This window comes from Coenobita brevimanus, chromosome 54, assembly GCF_032717465.1.
Source record: "Coenobita brevimanus isolate Jiangsu-jjx chromosome 54, ASM3271746v2, whole genome shotgun sequence".
NCBI lineage: Eukaryota > Metazoa > Arthropoda > Malacostraca > Decapoda > Coenobitidae > Coenobita > Coenobita brevimanus.
Genome location: NC_137007.1, coordinates 22,323,435 through 22,340,821, shown reverse-complemented (window position 1 = coordinate 22,340,821; position 17,387 = coordinate 22,323,435). Strand labels below are relative to the sequence as shown.

At 43.0% G+C, this 17,387-nt stretch overlaps 1 protein-coding gene across 1 annotated transcript in view; it reads left to right on the top strand.

Moving 5' to 3' along the window:
* LOC145401055 (guanine nucleotide exchange factor DBS-like) overlaps positions 1 to 17,387 on the top strand; it is a 1,269,176-nt gene that overhangs the window by 985,998 nt on the left and 265,791 nt on the right. The window contains exon 21 of the mRNA XM_080273428.1: positions 5,644 to 5,769. Within this exon, the coding sequence (XP_080129554.1) occupies positions 5,644 to 5,769 (126 nt within the window). The remainder of the gene's footprint in view (positions 1 to 5,643; positions 5,770 to 17,387) is intronic.

Below are 17,387 nucleotides of genomic sequence, written 5' to 3'. Positions count from 1 at the left end.
TTAGTTTTAAATTAGGTTTTTAATGCTAGTAGAAGGCTGTGATCATCCAAGAAAGGAACCAGATAAATCTCACCATGAAGTTGAGGCTTTGTATTACTTTAGATTGCATGAAATAAGATTATTAAAGCATTAATGACCAAAACAAAATTTGAGGGGAAGCTGAAAGATAGCACAGAATTCGTCAAAAGGATATAGACTCAGTCATCTTCAACTTTACATGTATTCTGTGAACCTTTATGACAGGTTTCAGCCCAAATTGTTTGGAAATTTGGCAAGAATCTTTTATTTCTTACTGTAGTAACATTCCCACTCCCAATCACTCTTGCAGCCGATAGGAGGCTCAGAGAGGATTGGACTGACATTTGCCTATTCTCATGACCACTTGTGAGTCCATACCAGTCTAAACCGGTCCAAAGTGGCCCTCGAAAATGCGGCATATTAGTTTTTATCAACAAGTATTTTAGTAACTTCAGTGGTGTATGGTCTTGTCTATCTATATATCTATCTATTGCCAGACGCCTTAATCCTGTAAGGGGTGGCCACAAATGAATTGCCTCCATGTCACCCTGTCCCCCGCCATTTCACTGCTCTGTTCCCAGCTCATTCCCCCCTCTCTCATATACCGCTCCTCTCCATCCCTCCATCTCATCCTTGGCCTTCCCCTCCATCTCCCCCCCTCCACCTCACTCACATACACGCTCCTCATCAGTCATTCACTCTCCATCCTCTCCACATGGCCAAACCACCTCAGTGTGTTTCTCCTAATGCTTACTGTCACATCCACATCCACACCATAGTGCTCCTTCACTTCCTCATTTGTCAGTCTGTCTCTCCATGTGACTCCACATGATCCTCTCAGATAACTCATATCCACCGCTCTCACTCTTGACTTCTGTCCCTCCAACAACGTCCAAGCTTCACTTCCATATGTTAGAGTTGGTATCACAATACTGTCATGTAGTAACTTTTTCACTTCCATGCTCACTTCCCTGTTTCTTATCACTGCTTTCAAGGAGCCAGCAACCTTTCTTCCTTGTTGTATCCTTTCAAGCACTTCACCCTCTAAACTTCCATCCTTACCCATCACACTACCCAAGTACTTAAATGCACTCACATTTTCCATTTCCTCCTCATCTAACCTCACTGTACATTCACTGACTTTACTTCTCTCAAAGACCATATCTTTACTCTTCCCTACATTCACCTTTAGATTCCGTTTCTTACACACTTTCCCAAACTCATCCACCAAGCCTTGCAGCTCCCCTTTGTCTTCACTTAACAACACAGTATCATCTGCAAACAACAGTGCACCCTCACACAATGCGAGTTTATTGGTGGCAGAAACCCTCGCATTCTACTACGATTTCGCATTGTGTGAACCAAAGAACTTATGGGAAAAATGATATATGGTGGAGAGCCCACCCAGGGCTTGGTCTTCAGGTACCCTTCCAGCCTACTCTATGCTGCTAATACTTTGTCTACTAGTACTTCTAGTTGGACCAACAAATAAAACAACAAATAGAACCTTCACTGAAGTGACTTCTGGGCTTGTTAATAAGGGAAGGGGGTGAGTATCCGAGGTTCGGGGCATCTATTCTTGCCCCACTGTGCAGCGCGCCCCATTGTCACTCTCACTGTCACTGCTGAGGTCTCCTGGAGGTGCCATAAAGCCATCAAAGTTGACAGCTGAGACAATGATGAACAGGTGGGTACTGCTATGATGCTAAAACGGACCACAGGATGTGAGGTACAACATGTGTTCTTGCGACAGTATGGAGGAGTAATGTCTGTTTACCCAGGTAAGTAGGTAGATGGCATGCAGATAGCTGGCCAGCTGCCCACCATTTTGAATCAGGCTCGTTGCCAGCCACCTGCCTTCATGTGATTGACTCGCATTGTCCAGCCTGACACTCGTAGTAATGACGGGAAATCCATTTTAGCCTTGGAATCATACAGCCGGTGTGCATGTTGGGAAGTTCGATTTGCAGATTTTGCATTAAATAAAAATAAGCATTTTCTGGCCTGACCTCGCATTGTAGGTGATTCACACCATGTGATTTCGCATTGTGTGAGGGTGCACTGTACAGGGAGTTTCCAAACACTGCCCTCACTCACTAGGGCCGCTCCAACATCCACTGCCCTACCTTGTATCTCCTTTATAACCCCATCCATATACTGATTGAACAACCATGGAGACATGACACATCCATGTTTCAATCCAACCTTGAAATAGAAAAATTCACTCAGTTCACTATCCACATGCACTGCAGCCTTAGCATCCTCATACATACTCTTCACGGCATTCAACAACTTTCCATCTACTCCATGGTCTTGTCAAATCTCATAATTTTATGCAGACTTATTGAATAGTTACCATTGTTACATTACTTTTTTGGATCTAGGACCTAGTTATGCTTGCCAGCTAGGTAGCAGACTACACTCTAAAAGTTCTCCATTGCCAATGGTCGGATTGTCAGAAGAGCTAAGAAAGCAAAGCTCAACAGGATGGTTTTCCTGGGTATGTCCCCTATTCTGTATTGCGATAGAGTGATTTTTTTTTATCTGTATGTACAGGTATGTGTTTAGTGGGTCAAAATTGTTGTACAAGGGAAGATTTGGGTTTACAACTGGGGGTGTTCGGTGCCACGGCCTTGGCTGATTTATGATGGATAAAGGGGGGATTACTGTACAATGATGGGAATAAAACTTTAATGTTTCACTGCAGTGTTAACTGAACATGTGTTGTGTGATATGCAGTTTTGTGGTATCAGGCTGACTTACAATTGTGATTAAACATGTTATCCTTCACTTGACAATCAACAGTTCAGGTAAAAGTTATCCCAACTCATTCCAGATACTGTACATAGATATGCCTATGGACACACTTAAAAATCAGTGCTATAAAAAGAGTCAAAAGTGCTTCATGGGTTCAGAGAGTGAAGTTTAAAATTGTAAACTACAGCTTCTATCATCAGTCAGCATTATATTGCTCCTCTTCCAGTATAGTAATGTACTTGGGTGAGTAAAGGATACAGAAGTGGCAGAAGGGGACTGACAAGGTTGGATTTAGGTAAAGTAAACACAGTATTAACAGAACTGACTCATTTTATGGTAATAAATGCATAGTACTTCTAGCACCAGCACAACCCCTCACCCATCCCTCCTTACCCAGTACCCCACCTTTTCAGCACTGTTACCAAGAAAAAGTTTGTACCCTTTCTTTCCTCAAACATTGAGGTCGGAATAGTTCCTGAATGTACAAGTACCTTTGCCACACATCTCCGCTACTAACCTTGGAGTAGCTTGACTCAAGACCCACCTTCAAAGACTACATACAAGACATCAGGAGGCAGTGCAGCCCCAAACTTGATGCAGTCAGGGCACTTACGGGGACAGAGTTTGGGCAACAAAAAGAAGCACTCCTCTTACACTGCAAATAGTGCATCAGATCACTGACATCCAGTGCCCTCCCCAGCATGGGCCTCCATCCTATCCACTACAACACCTTGCTGACCATACAGAACAGTATGCTGTGCATCACCTCTGGTTGCACCAGAACCAGTTCCCCAGCTTACTTACACTTTGAAAGTAAAGTCTGACCTATCGTAGAATATCTTGTCAAGAGAGGCTCACAATTTCACTACAGCATGCACCAACACACAACACCTCTGTCATTCCATGACAGAGCCACACAACACAAGTCACACAAAATTATTCCTCTACAACATTACCAGACCCTTTTCAGCAGTGTCTTACTTCATGACATTCCAACACTAGCAGTGAAGAAACACCTATCTATTCATTTCACACAGAGCAATGCAACACCTTGATCAGAACATTAACAATAAGCTCCCCCTTCCCCCCACACACACATACTGTCCATCATTCATCCATCAGGGATATCTTTAAATTGAGTTAATTGAGTTCACATACCTAGGCATAGATCAGGACATCACCAAGCCCTCATTAGTTACCAACTTTGATTCAGGTTGGATGGAACTACAGATGGCATATGCCCTACTTGTAAAACAGGCCCACACAGCACAGCACACACTGTACAGTATAATGGAGCACTGCAGAGCACATGCCACATTACAGTTCAGAAACATCATTAGTGATGTAAGAAACCTATTGGACGATCCCACTGGGGTAGTTGCTTAACCCCTAAAGTACGCAATTTGCTCAGTAGGTCTGTCCCTCCAGCCACAAAACAGGGTCGATTTTTCGACTTTCACCAAGGTAAAAATTTTTCTTCCACATTTCAAGAGACTGAATTTACACACCTGAAAATGTATGTTTCAGCCAGATTGACCAAATAGTTATCGCACAATCGTCAAAGATAAAAAAAAGTTACCAGTGTCCCATGGGTGAAAATAGAGAATGTACAGAAAATGCATTATTTACGGTAAATAATTATATATACATAATTAATGTCAATGTGAAGTGTTCCCTAGGCATGAAATGTCAGTCTGGTATATGCCCATAGCAACAAAATAAGCCAGGCGAAAAGTGGAGATGGAGTGCGTGTGGCTGGAGGGGGGAGGAGGATGGAGGGATAGGGGAGGAGGGAGGGGGAAGGAGGGAGAGGGGAGAAGGGTTGCTACGCACACACCATTGTAGGGGGTATGTTGGGGTATGGTTGGTTGGGAGGGGACAATGTGGAGATGACGCAATGGGGCTGAGGGAGGTAAAGTGACGGTGGTGGTGGGGGGTTCCTTCTCCCCCACCTTTGGGGGCCAATCATGCCATACCACCCCAGACACTCTAGGTCTCATTGGTTTGATCCTATATACATCACCAAAGGGGCAGGGTTACCCTCCCCCAGTTTTTTGTGTGTCTTTATCAATCGTGCGGGATAGGCTGGTGTGTCAAATTACACAAAAGCATGATCGTGCGGCATAGATCTTTAGGGGTTAACTATGGTTGGTGGGTTTATAAGAACGCACTTTATAAGCATCATCCCGACTCAAAGCAGTGCTTGCTATTCTTCATCTTGTACAGCTGCACTTTATTAATCTACATGTATTTCTTATTAAATCTATCCTTCATCATCTAATTAAATGCTTGAACATTGACATAATTATTAGATTTAGTAAGCAATTGACACTTCAGATAGCAAGAGACAATTTTTTGTGCTGAAAGACTTATTGCTTTCAGCCACTGTCATCTGCTTGGATGGGAAGATGTCATTGCACACTCTCATAGAGGATGGTCCTGTATACAGTAAAACGTGTACTCTAATTCATTTGTCTACACAATAGTCTGCAGACATCAGCACACACAGACAGGTTACTGTAAACAGTATATAATCAAAACCATGACAAAAAATTGTATTAGCATTTTTTTTTTTTTTTTTTTTTTTTTTTTTTTTTTAACATCCAATTTGCTGATTTAGAGAGCAGCTGTTGAAAGCAGCTTGGTATCAGCAAGAATGCTGTAATTGGTGATATATTAGGTCAGTGAATCATTTCAGCTACAGCACTACCAAACACTGACAGATCATGGACAGTCTCAGTAAGAGATTTCTTTGCATGCTTGGCTGAAGTGGCCAGATTCCTACTTTCCATTGAGTTCATATATGTTTAAACTTGGGGTTACAACAACAGCACCAACAATACTGCATTGTGCTGCTTTTCTTACCAGGACCTGTTGAAGTGTGTTGAGGGGAATGAGGGTCGGCGGGAACTACAGGAGGCTGTGGACACTATGCTGGCAGTCCTCAAGTGCCTGAATGATTCCATGCATCAAGTAGCCATTGTTGGTTTTCCGGTGAGTCTTTTCTTTTGTCAAGAGAATTTTGTGAGATAAACATTAATTATCATTGTGCCACCTTAATTTTAGTTTCTATCTATCAGAGAAATTGAGGAGATGGAAGGAGCACTTTGAGGATTTGTTGGATGTAGAGAGTGAGATCAGTGTGAGTATAAGTGGTTGGGGAATGGCTGGGAGAAGAAGAGATGAGAGGAGGGAGGAAGAGATCAGTAGGTTGGAAGTAGTGGAAGCGATGAACAAGATTAAGCTGGGAAAGGCCCCAGGAATTGATGGAGTGTGTGGTGAAATTCTTAGGTATGGGGGTGAGATTGTTGTGGAGTGGATATGGAAGTTGTGTAGATTGGCTTGGGAAGAGGGAAGGGTTCCAGAGGACTGGAAATCAGGTATAATTGTTCCTCTGTACAAAGGAAAAGGGGAGAGAGAAGTATGTGGTAACCATAGGGGTATTTGCCTTCTTAGTGTGACTGGTAAAATATATGGTAGAATACTCATTGATAGGGTTAGGCATATGACAGAGGAGCTAGTTGGAGAAGAACAAGGGGGATTTAGGAAGGGAAAGGGGTGTGTAGATCAGATATTTGTTCTAAGATGTTTTTTGGAGAAGTATCTAGAGAAGGGAAGGAAAGTGTATGCTGCCTTCATGGACTTGGAGAAAGCTTATGACAGAATAGATAGGCAAGGTATGTGGAAGATATTAAGAATATATGGAGTGGAGGGGAAATTGTTGAGTGCTGTGAAGAGTATGTACGAGGGAGCTAGGGCTACGGTGCGAGTGGATGGTGAGCTGAGTGAGTTCTTTGATCTCAATGTGGGATTGAAACAGGGGTGTGTAATGTCTCCATGGCTGTTTAATATATATATGGATGGAGTTGTAAAGGAGGTACAAGGTAGGGCAGTGGATGTGGGGGTGGCCCTAATGAATGAGGGTGAGATTTGGAAGCTTCCGGTGTTGCTGTTTGCTGATGATACAGTATTGTTGGGTGAAGATGAATGGGAGTTGCAAGGTTTGGTGAATGAATTTGGGACAGTGTGTAGGAGGAGGAAGCTGAAAGTTAATGTAAACAAAAGTAAAGTTATGGTGTTTGAGAGGAATGAAGTCACAGAGTGTGCAGTGAGGTTGGATGGAGAGGATATGGAGAATGTGAGTGCATTCAAGTACTTGGGTAGTGTGATGAGTAAGGATGGAACTTTGGGGGATGAAGTACGTGAAAGGGTACAGCAGGGAAGAAAGGTTGTTGGTACACTGAAAGCAGTGATGAGAAATAGGGAGGTGAGTATGGAAGTTAAGAAGTCACTGCATGATGGTATTGTGATCCCTACCCTGACGTATGGAAGCGAGGCGTGGACCTTGCAAGAGGGGAACAAGTCAAGAGTGAGAGCAGTGGAAATGAGTTACTTGAGAGGAGCATGTGGAGTGACGTGGAGTGACAGGTTGACGAATGAAGAAGTGAAGGAACATTGTGGGGTAGATGTGGATGTGGTTGAAAAGATTAGGAGAAATACACTTAGGTGGTTTGGACATGTGGAGAGAATGGAGAATGAAAGACTGACTAAGAGGGTGTATGTAGGTGAGGTGGAGGGAGGGAGAGGGAGGGGTAGACCGAGGATGAGGTGGAGGGATGGAGTTGAGAGGTATATGAGGGAGGGGGGGTTGAGTTGGGGGGAGGGGAGTCAAATGATGGGTGACAAAGTGACTTGGAGGCGTTTTGTCTGCGGCCACCCTTTGCGGGATTAGGGCGTCGGGCTATAGATAGATAGATAGATAGATCTATCGGTCTATTGCCAGACGCCATAATCCTGTAAGGGGTGGCCATTTGACTTTGAGTTACGGGCATTTGTTTTACGGGGAGGGGCACTAACCCTCCGCCAATCCACTTGTTGACACGTAGGGAGCACGTATGATTTGGTTATATGGTTACCACCCAGCGTTGTAAATGGTTTCTTTGCGTACAGGAAACCATTTGGCTTGTCACTCAATGTAAAGCCACCTGTAAAGGAAAGAAAAGCATTAAGAAGTGACAGGAAAGATGGGAGAAATAGGAAGAGGGGAGGGCAGGCACAGAAAAAGAATTATAAAGGCTAAGGAAGAAGTAGGCAGCACTACATCAAGTAAGTGGATGATATTCGTCACCACCTACCACCTAAATATTAAAATTTAGAGAACTTTAATTTGTACTGTATATATTGGAATATCTTGAGTTACAGTTCCAGAACAGAATTAAGCAGAAGTCTTCAAGTGGAAGCACTAAGACAGTTGCATGTGAGTTTCTGTACCCACCATAACTTACAAGTGTGAGAGTGTCAAAGGGGGAAATAGATCACCACTTGTCAAAAGGGGGAAAATGGGTCACTGCTTATCAAAAGGGGAATTTTTAATGATGGTTTTGACTTACTTTATTCTGGTTTACGTCTCTGATTCTCTAAACACAAGAAATTCATAAACTTTCTCATCACACAGTACACAGCAAGAGATAATCATTTACAGATGTTGAATTAATAGGTACTGTTGGCCTCTAGAGAAAGGACCCTGTCACCTTGACAGTTAATAAATTACCCTGGAACTTAGGAATACTAAACCAGGCTCTCCGTTTTGCTTCCCCTAGCTTGTGCAGTGGTTTTATTATGAATTGATATGAAATAACTGGCATAACTACCAGTCATGTAGCTTTCATTTGTTCTTGGATTGTAAATTTGTAAACTTATAAATTTTTGTTCTCCCTACGTGTAAAGTGGGGTTGGTGGAGAATTAGTGCCCCTCCCTGTAAAACAATTAACTCTAAGCCCTTGGCCACCCCGTTTGGGATACATGGCATCTGGCAACGAATGAATGAATAAATTTTTGACAAAATAAGCGTGTGACTCTATCTATAGCCCGACGCCCTAATCCCGCAAAGGGTGGCCGCAGACAAAACGCCTCCAAGTCACTTTGTCACCCACCATTTGACTCCCCTCCCCCCAACTCACCCCCCCCTCCCTCATATACCTCTCAACTCCATCCCTCCACCTCATCCTCAGTCTACCCCTCCCTCTCCCTCCCTCCACCTCACCTACATACACCCTCTTAGTCAGTCTTTCATTCTCCATTCTCTCCACATGTCCAAACCACCTAAGTGTATTTCTCCTAATCTTTTCAACCACATCCACATCTACCCCACAACGTTCCTTCACTTCTTCATTCGTCAACCTGTCACTCCACGTCACTCCACATGCTCCTCTCAAGTAACTCATTTCCACTGCTCTCACTCTTGACTTGTTCCCCTCTTGCAAGGTCCACGCCTCGCTTCCATACGTCAGGGTAGGGATCACAATACCATCATGCAGTGACTTCTTAACTTCCATACTCACCTCCCTATTTCTCATCACTGCTTTCAGTGTACCAACAACCTTTCTTCCCTGCTGTACCCTTTCACGTACTTCATCCCCCAAAGTTCCATCCTTACTCATCACACTACCCAAGTACTTGAATGCACTCCCATTCTCCATATCCTCACCATCCAACCTCACTGCACACTCTGTGACTTCATTCCTCTCAAACACCATAACTTTACTTTTGTTTACATTAACTTTCAGCTTCCTCCTCCTACACACTGTCCCAAATTCATTCACCAAACCTTGCAACTCCCATTCATCTTCACTCAACAATACTGTATCATCAGCAAACAGCAACACCGGAAGCTTCCAAATCTCACCCTCATTCATTAGGGCCACCCCCACATCCACTGCCCTACCCTGCACCTCCTTTACAACCCCATCCATATATATATTAAACAGCCATGGAGACATCACACACCCCTGTTTCAGTCCCACATTGAGATCAAAGAACTCACTCAGCTCACCATCCACTCGCACCGTAACCCTAGCTCCCTCGTACATACTCTTCACAGCACTCAACAATTTCCCCTCCACCCCATATATTCTTAATACCTTCCACATACCTTGCCTATCTATTCTGTCATAAGCTTTCTCCAAGTCCATGAAGGCAGCATACACTTTCCTTCCCTTCTCTAGATACTTCTCCAAAAAACATCTTAGAACAAATATCTGATCTACACACCCTTTTCCCTTCCTAAATCCCCCTTGTTCTTCTCCAACTAGCTCCTCTGTCATATGCCTAACCCTGTCAATGAGTATTCTACCATATATTTTACCAGTCACACTAAGAAGGCAAATACCCCTATGGTTACCACATACTTCTCTCTCCCCTTTTCCTTTGTACAGAGGAACAATTATACCTGATTTCCAGTCCTCTGGAACCCTTCCCTCTTCCCAAGCCAATCTACACAACTTCCATATCCACTCCACAACAATCTCACCCCCATACCTAAGCATTTCACCACACACTCCATCAATTCCTGGGGCCTTTCCCAGCTTAATCTTCTTCATCGCTTCCACTACTTCCAACCTACTGATCTCTTCCTCCCTCCTCTCATCTCTTCTTCTCCCAGCCATTCCCCAACCACTTATACTCACACTGCTCTCACTCTCTACATTCAACAAATCCTCAAAGTGCTCCTTCCATCTCCTCAATTTCTCTCTCTTCTCCACCAACAATCTATTATTCCTATGTTTCACTCCCCTACTATTTCCCCTTTCACACTGCCTTACCTTCTTTACCTCCTTCCAAAACAATTTCTTACTCTCCCTCCATTTCACACTCAGATTCCTCCCAAACTCTTCATCCACTTTCTTCTTACTCTCCTTCACCAGTCTCTTAACCTCCCTTCTCCTGCTCACATATACCTCTCTCTTCTCTCTCTCATCTTCTCCCCTACCTCTACTCGCCAACCATTCACCATATGCCTTCTTCTTTTGTTCCACAGCTCGTTTCACCTCATCATTCCACCATGCTGTCCCTTGCACACCCTTGCATCTCCTTCTCACTCCACAAACCGCCTCACACGCTGCGCTTATCTCTTCCGTGAATATCTTACATACGTCTTCCACCCCTTCCATCTGCTCTAGCTCATACCTTCCCAATCTTTCTTCCACTATGCTCTTATACTCTGTCCTCTTCTCACTATCTTGCAATTTCTCCACTCTTCTCACAGGAGCTGCTTCCTCCTGTCTTCCCCTTCGTCTCCTCAACCACTTTCTTTGCAGCTCTACCTTGGCCATCACTAAGTGATGGTCCGAGACTCCATTCCCCCACCCTCTCCACACCCTTGCATCCAACACTTGTCTTCTCATTCTCTCATCCACACACACGTAGTCTATCATTGCCTTTCGTTCAACAAGTTCACCATCCATCTTCCTCATTACTCTCCATGTATACCGGTGGATCATCTTATGACGAAAGTAGGTGTTGGCTATTGCCAACCCCTTACCAGCACAGATGTCCACCAAAGCACTACCATTCCCATCTACTTCAGCTGGCACACCCCACTGACCAACCACTCCATCCACTCGTACATTCCCAACTTTGCCAGCGTGTGAATACTATACTGTATTACGTTCATTCACGAAGAAATTGGAACTTTTGAGGAAGTAAAATATCGTTATATTAAATACAGTCCTTCATCTGTTTGACACCAAAGTAATATAAACATATATTATGTGGTCTTTGAGTAATTAATATTTTGCAAATGTAAGTGTGAGACATTTGTGGGTGGTAGGGAGACTGGAAGCCAGAAGGACGGAGAGGCCAAGGGGAGGAACAGCTGGTATTGCATTGTAAGAAAGTGTTGTACACCTACTCTCTTACTGATCACTGATTTTGCATTATGTTATCAAATTTCTCGTGATACAGTGCATAGAGCACATGAAAATTTGCTATAGTACTATTTTCTGTTCCCAGTCAGAGTGGGATATATTGTAATTTATTAGCCACAAAAAGTAAATGATTGTCACTTGCAACTTACCCTAGCAAGACATGTTTACAGTTAGGCACACCATTGCTGGATATACGAGCCTTTAATGCTTATGAAAGCAGATCATACGCCTTTTCTTTCTTGTGTTTTTTCATCCAGTGGTTCATATGCATTTATATAGGCCTAAGTATGAAAAGCGGGAGAAAGGTAAGTAGATTATCGTATACTCGTCAAACATGTATGAAAACTGTGAGAGGGTTAATTACAACAGAATGAATGCTTACTTTACAAAGAGAGCTTAAGCAAGTAAATTAACCCACTCATGCAGTTAAGCTACCTGGCACTCTTATATCTAGAAAACAGAAAGAAAACACTGGTAAATGGAGAGATACGGAGTCACAGAACTGCAAGGAGGCTATGTGATCTGCTGCTCACTGGTCACTACTCTTCACACTGCTCTCAACGTCTGTCTCTCAGGCCTGCCAATTTCCAACTTGGTGGAGAGATATGGAGTTGCAGAATTATAAGAAGACTGGGTAATCTAGCTGTGAAGACACAAGGGGTAATCTTCGGTGATCACTGCCATCTTGCATTGCTCTGGGAAGCACATCCGTCTCTCGTGGATGCCGGGCTCTAACTGATTCCGTTTCCTATGAGCTGCAAGCTTGCCCATGAGAAAGGGGTGGAGCTTCACTCCTGGCAGGTACAGGGGTGGGGTGAATGGTATATACACACCAATTTTGCTCAGTGATACACGGATGTCTGTGCATAAAGACGGTCACACCAGAAACAGTGATAAATGTTAAGAAAATATGTTTCATTTGGCGTGTCAATGCACGATGGTTAGCTGAGCGAAATGCAGTGGGTTTTCCACTAAAGTTCGTAGACTTGCATAATAAGACAGTGTTGCGAGTTCCCTTAATAATACAGTGTTATGAATTCGTGCCATTACTCCCCATCAAAGTGGAAAATTTAACAGGAGCTAATATACTGTATATACATCCTAACTCAGGTACACACATCTCACCCTATGGTGTGTATACTATCCTGCTATAGGGGAAAATCACTGTCATCAGTGAGCGGAAAAACCTCGTTCAGTAATCTCTCGATTATCTGGATGACCATTACCCAGACAGTCCATTGCCTGAATGTTGTGATATGGCTGTTCGAAACCATTATTACCTGTCCCCACCCTGGAGGGGCTTGGGGACGGGTATTGTTTTCACTCGGTTTGTTTGTTTGTTTTGTCTGTCAGTTTGTCTGTCTGTCTGTTAACAACTTTACGCAAATCTACGGGTGTGATTTTGACTAATATAATAGAGATGATGAGCTATGACCTCCTGATCACCTAATTATATTTTGGGCCAAATTGGGCCAAAGCTCAGGCTGTAAGCTCAAAAAAGTATTAAAAAGAAAATTGTTTTTTTGCCATAACTCATAGATTTGTCATAGTGACATGAAACCAAAATCTAAAGGTTCATCTTTTAAAGCTGCACATTATAACATGCCTTATTACATCAAAGGGGGTCATTCCTCAGTTAGCGGTAGTGGGGTAAATGTCAGGTGGGTCAGGCCTAAATTATCAATTGGGCATGAAATTGTCAGTTGTCACCCAGTTAACTTCAAATTAGATGTGACATCTTTGACTAGATATCCTGTTGTGTTTATACATCAGCAATAAAATGACTGCTGAGGATGGGTTTGCTGTGCCTTAGCACTTTTTCTTGTTCATACGCTTTCATAATATCTGGACAGAGAGCATGGGTCCAGGTGGAAATTATGGCTGCATGAACATTTTCGCACCCGGCTGGATGGGAATACTGCAGTTCAGTGGTGTTGCCCTGTCTGGCTGGGTAGTTCACCCAGCATCTGCTAGAGAACACCTTGGTCATTCCCTGCTCCCACACGGCGACAATGTAGTAAACAGCTCCTCTCAGGCAGTTGTTATGGCGGTGCATGTGGTGGTTTTTGTAGTTGTTCTCTACCCGCTTCAGGCCTTGCTCTTTCCTGCATGCCTTTTCTTAGGGTGTGTGATGATAGCCCCTCCACCAAGGAAGAGGAAGAGGGTAGTGCTAACTCTTTGGAAGCAGGAGATCCTTGGTAACATTGATGAGGGATGGTTGAATCATGAGTGTTGATGTTGATTTTATACTAGTCTGTTGTACTGTACCATGATTTTATTCTATTGTACCATGATTTTATTCCTTTTTGCCATTATATTTTGTGTGCCCACTGCATTTCTCTTGTGTAACCAGCTTTTTCATGGTTTCATGCCACTGCAGGGTATGGCCGTGGGGTGGTGATTGCTTATCTGAGGTTGATGGGTCTGCTTGACCATGGTAATTTGCTTGGGTGTGGTTTATAGGTCTGCTTGACCAGATAAAGTATTGTTAACTCTGACCACGTTGGGGACGTAAATATATGTCCCCATCTAAAATGCCAGAGACGTAGATCTACGTCTTGCGACACTGAAGTGTCCAGTGCCTTGATATATGCGTCCTCAACAATTTTCATTCTTCATAAATATATGTGTGGTACATTGAGCTAGTGCCACATCCACAAACACACTCAGCTAACAGGGGTAGATGACCATGTGAAAGTCTACTCACTTTACCTCAAAGATTTTGGCAGTTGAGTGGGACCTGTCTGACTCAATTCAACCATCTTTCTGACTTTGGTGGTTACTTTTATTAGTGCCAGGGATCTTATATTGATGTATTAAGCCCATTTACCCCCCCCCCCCCAAAAAAAAAAAAAGCCAAAATTGGCCGCCAAAGAGGGGTATCATTCCCCCCACCAGCATGGTACGGGTTAAACAATAGGAACAAGTGTTGTACGATGTACTGTATTGACCTTTTACTTTGGATTTCAAAGTTAGGTTATGTATGAATTGGGGCCAGGGTAGAAGTCCATTATCCGGACAGAGCCATTACCCGGACTATGCCTTTGGCTCTGCTATGTCGGATACTTGAGGGTTTACTGTATTTTTGTTAATGTCTGCAGGCTTGAGGGAAAAACTCTGTGATGAGGGTTAAAAATCCTGTACTCTTGTCAAACTGAATGAGAGTTCGCTACATTTATTTTAACACAGCTAATTTTTATGTAGTGTGGAGTATAATAATACACAGTGTAAGTGTGACAGTTATAGTGTAACTTTACCTATGTGTAAATCAGTATAATATAAAGCAGTAATGATATGCTGATGACGAGGGTGGAGAAGAGAATGTGGCAGCACTCAAATGGCAATGGTGAACTTGATGAAGGTCAACGCGGCAGCACTGCCATGCTCGCCAACTGCTCATGAAGAATTATTCAAAGGTGGAGCACCAATAGTGTCAGTGTGACAATATAATTTTTACTAAATTACGATTACCTTCTCCCTAGCGGTCAGCACATACTACAAAAGGTATGCCTTGGCCAAGAAATTTGAGTGGCAGCCAGAGCTTCGCGCATACAAGGTCACTATTAAATTCTTACCGGCTACGGAGTATTAACCAGGAAACGTGCTAGTTCTTGAGTTGACAAACTGCTCAGAAGGAATGTTCCCTGGTTAAACCCTATGACTAAGGGTGTTCTGGTTGACTGTTAACCAGGAAACATAAGCTAGTTCATTGGTTGACAAACTGTTCAGAATGGCTAGTTGTTCCCTGGTTATGCCCTATAACAAAGGGTGTACTTAAAGTTCTACCCTTCTATCTAATATGGGTAAAGCTGCAGAATCCTTATGCAAACTCAGGCAGGTCACACTTTAACACCCATTGTGGATGTGAACACTATTATGAATAAACTAGCCTTAGCAATAACACCACAGGGCAATTCAAGCACAGCTTTGGAATGCCTCTGCGAGGTTCTCGAACTTCCCTCTTAGCTTGAGGTATATATGTACAGTATATACAGATCCGGGATGAAGCTTGTCCTACAGTACCACTGTACAAGTTCCTATTCAGGTTAATCATTGACCAACAGGTGAGACATCAGGTCTGTGCCCACATTGTCACTGCCCTTGATATACCTGACAACAAGGTTGAATTGCTGCAGGTACTGTACAGTGCCCACTGGGTTAGGCTTGCGTTAGCAGTCTTAGTGGTACTGAAACTGGTAAGCGGCATATGATGTTTCCAAAATTAACTGCTCTCCATACGAATAGTACAGTAAGACCTCAATATAACGGACTTCAATAGACCAAAATTCCCTTTTATCGGACTCAAGAAGCTGCCGGACTAAATTCCCATGTTTCTGCAGCTCTATCATAGTAGCTTAATAGATTAGTAACACATGATTTTCCCTTTCTGAAACCAAACTGCCTTTCTGTTATCACATTTTGTTCTTGATGGTTTACTCAAACTTTTCTTATCAGGTTTTCCAGTATCTGTCTTGCAACAGTTGTTAATGATACTGGTCGGTAGTTGAGTGGATTTTGTTTTCCTTTTCTTGAATAGGGGAACAAATGCTTTCTTCCAACTATCAGGTAGTTTACCTTGATGCAAGGATTCCTTGAATATTAAGTACAGTATATTGGTCTACTTGACTCTTTTGATTAAAACACTTTGCATTGAAACAGGGATGTGTCATGTCTCCATGGTTGTTCAGTTTGTATATAGATAGGGTTATGAAAGAGCTACAAGGTAGTTCAGTGGATGTTGGAGTGGCTCTAATGAGAGAGGGCAGTGTTTGGAAACGCCCTGAACTGTTGTTTGCAGATGATACTGTGTTGTTACGTGAAGACGAAGGGAAGCTGCAAGACTTGGTGGATGAGCTTGGGAGAATGTGTAAGAAATGGAATCTGAAGGTGAATGTTGGAAAGAGTAAAGTTACGATCTTTGAGAGAAGTGAAGTCAGTGAATGTACAATGAGGTTGGATGAGGAGGAAATGGTAAATGTGAGTGTGTTTAAGTACTTGGGTAGTGTGATGAGTAAGAATGGAAGTTTAGAGGGTGAAGTGCTCGAAAGGGTACAACAAGGAAGAAAGGTTGCTGGTTCCTTGAAGGCATTGATAGGATAGGAAACAGGGAAGTGAGCATGGATATGAAAAAGTTACTACATGACATTATTGTGATACCAACTCTGACATATGGAAGTGAAGCTTGGACCTTGTTGGAGGGACAGAAGTCAACAGTGAGAGCAGTGGAAATGAGTTTTTTGAGCCGAGCATGTGGAGTCACATGGAGAGACAGTCTGACAAATGAGGATATGAAGGAGCACTGTGGTGTGGATATGGATGTGATAGGAAGTATTAGGAGAAACACATTGAGGTGGTTTGGCCATGTGAAGAGGATGGAGAGTGAGAGACTGATGAGAAGAGTGTATGTGAGTGAGGTGGAGGGGGGGAGAGGGAAGGAGGAGGCCAAGGATAAGATGGAGGGATGGAGTGGAGAGGTATATGAGAGGGGGGTGTGTGAGCTGAGAGCAGGGCAGTGAAGTGGTGGGAGACAGGGTGACTTGGAGGTGATTTGTTTGTGGCCACCCCTTACTGGATTAAGACATCTGGCAATAGATAGATAGATATATGTAACACCCAACATGAAATTTTGTCAGGATCATTTGCTTTTCCTTTGTCTGATTTACTTAATTCCTCCTGCATTCTTTTTCTGATATTTGTATTTTTGGTAATATTTGTTGGCATGTATGTTCCATATCATCTCACTCAAGTTTTTTTCTTTTATAAAATTGATTGGCAATTTTTATTTGGTGCTTCACAAATATCTTTTTATTGTGTATATATGATCCCCTCATTCGTAATGGATTGTATTTTACCTTTAACTTTGGTTTTTCTTCAGATGTAGCTGTAAAATAGCTTTGGTTGATCAC